Source organism: Ochotona princeps, chromosome 4 (assembly GCF_030435755.1).
Source record: "Ochotona princeps isolate mOchPri1 chromosome 4, mOchPri1.hap1, whole genome shotgun sequence".
Classification (NCBI taxonomy): Eukaryota; Metazoa; Chordata; class Mammalia; order Lagomorpha; family Ochotonidae; genus Ochotona; species Ochotona princeps.
This window is the reverse complement of record NC_080835.1, coordinates 8,138,273-8,145,439: the sequence shown is the minus strand read 5'-3', so window position 1 is coordinate 8,145,439 and position 7,167 is coordinate 8,138,273. Positions and strand designations below refer to the sequence as shown.

Here is a 7,167-nt window from a genome sequence, read left to right as displayed (position 1 = left end):
AGAGGGGTTTTGGGGGAGCTTGGAGCCTATTTGGAAGAATTTCATCTCAACCACGAAAAATGAGGTGTGTGCTGTGACTGTGCTGGTGGAGAAGGAAAGGACAGGATGGACCCATTGAAGTGATGCAGTACAGATTAGGGGCAAGAACTCAGCGGCCTTTGCTTTTTAAAAATTCTTTCACTTGTATAAGGTAAAGTAATTTCACAAAGCAGACTTAGGAGCATAGTGATACTTCACATCATACCTACCTACTTTCCTGCCTGCAGATATAGTTTGCAGAATAATCTCCTTTATAAAAATGTCCTCACTCTAAATCCTGGATGCTTTGAAAACTTCCTAATGTATCTAAAAAGGGCACATGTCTGTAAGTGAAGCACTTTGCAATGTGAGGATTGATCTGAATAGACTCAGGAGTCCTAAAACCACCCCAAACATTTTAGAACAGGATTAGCATTGGTTTAAAGTGAACAAACTCACAGAAGAGAACATATTATGGAGGACTAGGCTGGAGGGAAGAGGCCATAAGGGAAGGACTGCTATCAGTCATCAGACATTAGAAGCAGGCATTAGGAAATCCTTGCCTTGAGCCTTCAGAAGGAATTGATAGTAAACATCAAGTAAACCACAGATAGGGATTAAGCACCTTGACAGTGAAGTCAACATACTCAAGCATACAGTCCACCATGTCACTGGATGGACAGTGAGACCAGGGTGATCCTTAAGTACAAGACCATCAAGCATGACTAGCCCTAATCGTCAGTCTCACGATCACACAAATGGGGAGTCTGTGTTTTAAGGCAAGAGAGCTCCTGACCACATGTGTCTCTTTATAATGCCTGGATCTTCCTCTGCTTCTCGATTTTAGCCCTTAGCAATTGGTTATCACCAACGTGTAAAAGTAAGTTTGTTATTAAAGCTCCAGGGTCAATAATGAATGTCATTAAATGGCAAGACACGCAGATGAGTGCAGGCAAAGTGATTTATTAAAACAGATTGTTGACGCTTTTGCATTGTACTGAGGATCCAAGCTTTCCTTGATGGATGGTGAAACCAGGATTAAACGTGGAATTCATCTCATACACCACAAGCTTTTATAATTTCTGCCTGCAATTGAAAGTCAGAGAGAAAAGAGAAAACAAGACATTGTCAGTCATGGTTATTCTGGAGTCACCTTAACAAAACCACTGTGTCAATGGAATTTTGCCTTTGAAGGCATTTGTTAGTATAAAATGCAAGAAGGGTGTGTTCATGAAAAATTAGAATTTAGATCTGAAAAATTACAACAAAGAATGCACGTTAGGAAACTGCCCTTCTAAAGTCAGTCAAATACTAGGATACTTTAAAAATTTCATGAAGAAGCAAATGCAATAGGTTTATTACAGGATAATTTTTAAATCATGAATAATATTTTCTTTAATCATGTGATTTGGAGATCTTTCTTACATCAGAAAACATCCCAAATATGTGATTCAGGCCTTTAATGGAAGGTGGTGAGTACATAAATGGACATTGTTTTCTTTGATGTCTCAGAACAGTGGAGCCTAATTTCATATCCAAGGGGAGACACAGGTCATAGAACCTTGCAGCACAACTTGAATAAAACTTTGAGAAAAGCTGCAGTCAGCAGGCTCCAGTTCCCATGGTGGGAATCAGCTTTGAACTCAATTTGCTGGTAAATGGAGTTCATGATTAACAAATGGTCGTGGCCTGAAGTCGACTCTGATTCATCACATTTAGAGAAAAAGAAAGGTGTAAGTGCTTCTGCTCCACAAACATCATAGACAGCGCAGCAAGGGTAACTTACAATGATTGTGACAGGAAAGGAGTTGGAGTCAAGCAGGGGAAAATGGGTCTCCTGGCTTTGTCCATGCCAACAGAGAAACTCCATCATCCAGTGGCTCCAGTTGGCAGAGGATATCCCCTAGCCCTGACTTTATCCTCCCTCTGACCTCATGTCCAACAGCACAAAACTCCCCTTAACACTAAGCAGTGGGACAGTGGACCATGTCCTGAGCAAGTGTACTCAGCAGGAACTCAGAGCAACCTGCTCTTTCAACATCACTCCCTGTGACTCAGACCCTGGACACCCTGAGGAAGGTGGGAACTAAAAGAGTGACCTGAGAAGGAGGAACGTGCAGGGTAGATCTGTGTCCCTGAGTTTAATTCAACAGGTGGACTGGTAGAATCCACCCTAAGAACTTGGGCCACCTTTTCTTGGGGAGAAAAGCAAGGTAAGTGGGATGCTAGCAGATTTTTCCCTCCAAAGAGTAGCAAGTTGGCCTCATCCCTAGTCCTATGACTGAACAAATGCCCATAACATGAAAGAGAAGAAATTACCACTACGCCTTTAATTAGCAATCTATGTTTAAGGGATATCTGATCCGTGCATTTCTTTGCCTCCACCATTGCTTCGGAAGCTTCTGCAGGTGCCCCAAATTTCAACAGGTATAATCTGAATAGTTCTTCAGGAATTAGCAGATAATTTGAGCTTGCAAGTGTAAGTTCTGGGCAGGCAGCTGCATCATCTGGAACATAGGAAAAGACATAATTTGCATTCATAAACCATTTTTGGCATGGATTTCTGAAGGGTGATCACAAAGGACTCTCAAACTTTCATATTCTTTCCCTAAAATTGAGTTGACTATCGGGAAAGATCTTGAATATTTGGTTCCTCAGGTTTCCACAGCAAGTGGTGGAACTGAATGAAAATACCAGTTTCTGACTCACTCATTTAGATTCTCTGCATTTCTTAACACAAATCCACTTTTTTGGTAAGAATCTCCTCTTAATAAAATTCCCAATTCTCAATACGAAAAAGCGGTTTCTGTGGCAGTTAAAGATACCTGGTCAGTTCAGGAGGCTGGAGAAGAGGAGAGTTTGAGGAATTAATTAGGAAGTGAAAGAGTCAGAATCTTACCACAGAATTCAGATGTGAAAGACAACTCAGACTTGAGCCAGCAGGCTCTTGAATGGCTAAATAGGATCGTTTTACTCAGAATTTGGGAATCCAGCATATACCACTGGATGATGAACAGCTACAAGCTAAGCTTCCTCCAGAAACAGTCCCAAAACCAGGTGACAACCATGTACATGACACTTCATGAACTCTTGCCCTCTGTGGGAACATCCAGGACCCTTGGACTGAGATGAGAAACCCATGCCCCATTCTGGACCACACTAGGAGATTTGCAGAGGCCTGGAGAAATAGCCATTGCTGGTCTTAATTCCCCATGCCCTGAGGACTGGAAACCACCCTGCACACAGAAAAGACCCGGCATTCAGACAACATCAAATTTCAGGCAGAATTTGGAGAGGACTGGATCAGTGGCAGCACAGGGACCATTAGTAGGTTCAGAAAAAAAGAGGCCCAAGTAAAGATCAGACAGTCTTGGATTGCTCTTGAGGCAGAGATATACAAAATACTGTGTTGAAAAAGCCGTTAGAATGGACTCTAATTCAGTAAAGGTCTTGGTCACATTTATCCAGTTCTACCATTATTGGCAGCAGTTCTCATTCTCATCATAGTCATTTGAGAATTTATTATTCAGACATTAAAATATACTATCTCTTTTTGGGTTAGGAACTCTACAGGGTTCTTGCTATGTATTGGCATTCCAAATAGTTGAATTTATGAACTGAATGATGAGGGTGCACCAGTGTTGGCTGCACAAGCTGATGCTCATGACACCCTAATCTTTCACTGGAGTCCTGTGATGGTTCCTTTACAACCAGGGAATGTAGTAGATGATTCTCCAAGTAATTAGGACCCTGGTCAACTACAGGAGAGACTCAGATGAACTTCCTGACCCCTGGTTTATACTGGTTCGCCCCTCGCATTTGTGAGAATTTTAAGAGTGAACAAATGAATGGAAGATCCCTCATGTCCAGGATTCCCATTTCACTCTACTGAGTGTGATCATACGTGTAATTCAAGGGCAGGACTCTAGCCAGACCGCCTCCATTCTCCTGCAGAGATTTCCCTCTCCAATTTCAATGACATTGGGGAAACTGAAAAATAAAGCCTGTGTACTAGAAAGGAGATTCTTTTGCAATAATTTTAGATAGATCTTTGGACTACTGGAATGTTCCAGATTGCATCTTAGCACATGCAGGGTCATCTGCTGTTCAGAGAAGACTCTTCCCAGATCCCTCACAAGTGATACTCACTCTCATAGCAGCAAATGGCCAGAATGACCATCAGGAGACACAGGGACAGTCTCATGGCGGTGAGTTATGCTTTAGGTATCAGCTTTAGGAAGCAAAGACAGGCTTGTACTCCACTCCAGCAGCTGTGGAGCCCAGGAAGCCTGCAAATTATATACTTGATGAGTCTGTCTGGTCCTGCCCACAGAGTCAGGTGCCAGGTCATAGTTCTGTCTTCGGAACTCCTTTTTCTTGGAGGGCTGGTGCCAACGTTCAATGCCAATTTCCACACTCCCACTCTGTAAACATAAGCATAGCTGGAGTGATCAGGCTTCTCAGAAATGACCCCTGAGCCTCAGCTGGCTTTTGATATTTTGCTGCTTAACTGCATCTTGTTCTCCCAAAGGAAATCCACTGTGTGATCTGAGAACAGGATGTAGGTATACAGGAAGCTAAGGAGTAGACCATGACCTCCTTTGCCTGTGTGGCATCTGACCAGGAGTCTTCCACCTGCACAAAACAACCCATCTGAACAGCATGGTTCCGCTCTTTGCCTCCCCTTCCATTTTTGCCTAACCGACATGGTTACCTTGAACCTAGGTGAAATACCTTATCGAAGAACTTCTTTTGGGAATTAGCCTTTCTCCAGCTGCGCTTACTGACCACACAGGCCAGTCAACTTCCTTCTTTAAATGCAACGTGGATATACATCACAGAAGTTCCCCTCTTCAGTCCTTTCAGGTGAAAGCCTGGTGTGTTGTCAGAAGAAATATGAGACTCTTTTCCCACCAGACACATGGATAGAGACATAATTCACAGACACAGACCTCGTTTGCAGACAGAGTCAAGTTGAAGGTTTTGCGCACCCAGAAGATTCCCCACAATTAAGTAGGGAGAATCTAGCAATCTTTGCACTGGATACCCTAAAGGATGTTTGTACCTCATTGCTTCACTCAGGCTTGGAAAGGTGTCAGGCCTTTTGGCCAGCACGTAAATATGATGATGCAGAACACTGATTGTGAATACGGTAATCAACAGACTTCAAAAAAAATGTAATATTTTCTGATATATAAACTTTTATCTATATAAATGGTTTATGTATTCTTTCATGTAATGAAATAATAGACATATATAACAAGACTCAGTCTTTGGCCCTGAGTTTCACATTGCAGTCAAACTTCCCAGCCAGCTCCGTGCCAGACTCTTCAGGAGAACATGGTTGGAAAATTAAACCAGGTGAATTGAGAATCCTTTTTTCCACCTCACTGTCTGCAGTTTTCTATTTACTGTAGCCACCGATGCGTGAAAACACACACTTTTGAGAACTCTTGGAAAAGTTACCAGTGGGACATGATTGGATCATTTCCTCTGTTAAAGTATTGTTATTCAGTTGGGAATATTTTTTCCCATTGATTTTCCCAAGGTGGCCATTGGTTTTGGTATCAGGCAGTTCAAGTTACAACAATGAAATGAAGATATACAGGATGTGAGTCTGCACATGTCAAAGACATACAACAAAGCATAGCAGTGTGAACTTGTCATCCTTGTTTTTTCATTTTCATTAGCATCATCTCTTCTTACTTTTGCCTCTTTTTCATCTTAATTGTTCTCCTTACTTCTCTCCTCTATTTATTTTAGTGTGCAAATAGCTTCACAATCTGTATCTCTATTTTTCCTAAATTATTCTGAGCTGAACATAGTATAATACTGACCTGTTTTTCTGCGAGATAGATATCCTTCACACATACAGAACCAATCCAGAAAATGCATAGCTTTAGGGAGAACTTACTAATTTTAACCATCCCCTTGAGGAGTTTTATTTTTAATTAATTTTGTGTAAGAAAGTCGGATTTGGGCGACTGTAGGGGGTGCCCCTGCCAGGTCAGACCCTATGCTGGGGACTCACGCCAAAGACACTGCCGGAAGGCAGTGAACGAGTCCTCGGCCTCCCCCAGGGCGGCCAGTGCACCAATTGTTGCCAGGCTGCCTGCTGGCCGCCTGTCAGCGAACTCTGCAATTTTTTAAGATATATTTGCTTCCTGGGGACATCCATTACTAAGGCCAGTTTTAGTGTAGGTGAAAAGTGAATTTTGGGTGATTCCCAGTGACAGAGTCATGGAAGTTTTAGGCATGCGTGGGGACTGAGACCTGGTGGTTTGGAGGGATTCACCAGCCCAATGAGGAATACAGAGATGGGCTGTTAGCATAGAACATCACTGATCTCCACACACCAGCCCACACCAATGCTGTGGATGGGGGTCTCTTTGGCAGTGTTGGGTACCATTACCCAACTGTGTGGCAGAGTGGTAGAGTGGTCACATTTGGCAGGATCAAGACACTATCCAGCACGTGAGAAAACTTGGTCTGGGGGTAGACTCTATGGGGTTGTGTGGGCCCAACCCTGTGGAAATACAAGTCCCCCTGCTTAGCTCGCAAGCTGGGGTTGGGATGGACTAAGCTAGATGTGACCATGCCACCTGCCATCACACACAGGTGCAGGAACCCAAAACAGTCAGGGCAGGTCAAGGCAGCAGCACCTGAATATGCATCCTTTAACAGAATGTGGGGTGGGCCAGGCTGCCACTGGAAGAGGGGCAGAATGGGCAGGGCTGAACAAACCTTAACTCACAAGAAATAACAGAAATCAGTTTGGAGCACAGGTCATGTCAAGTAGGTCTTTGCACCTACTGATCTGTATGAGACAGGGACGCTAAGCCACAGTATCTAAGGGGTCAGGACAAGTGAGGGGCTCTGCCAAGTAGAATCAGAGCAACCACTGGCCTTCGCATGATCTAAGGCTGGGAATAGGCCCGGTTGGGCAGCTAAGGGGACACCCTAGCTAGATGGAGGTTCCCACCAGTGAGCGCATGGGCTGGAATTGGGGCTGCGTTCTAATCAGGATACAGTTGTAGTCTCACTTGGCACAAGTGTGGACTGGGAATGGAAGCACCAAGCCGGACCAGACTCCAGCACCATCTGGTGCTCTGCAGGCCGGGGGAAATGTGTGACAGACTAGGCTAGGTC

General features: G+C 43.7%; 1 protein-coding gene across 1 annotated transcript; it reads right to left on the bottom strand.

Moving 5' to 3' along the window:
• Positions 1–965: 965 nt before the first annotated feature.
• On the bottom strand, positions 966–4,310 carry LOC131480159 (secretoglobin family 1D member 2-like). The gene is made up of 3 exons (XM_058662933.1): positions 4,168–4,310; positions 2,338–2,525; positions 966–1,104 (listed from the first exon to the last, which is right to left on the bottom strand). Exons 1-3 carry the CDS (start codon positions 4,220–4,222, stop codon positions 1,075–1,077), a joined length of 273 nt encoding a protein of 90 aa, XP_058518916.1. The 5' UTR covers positions 4,223–4,310; the 3' UTR covers positions 966–1,074.
• Between the last annotated feature and the right edge of the window lie 2,857 nt (positions 4,311–7,167).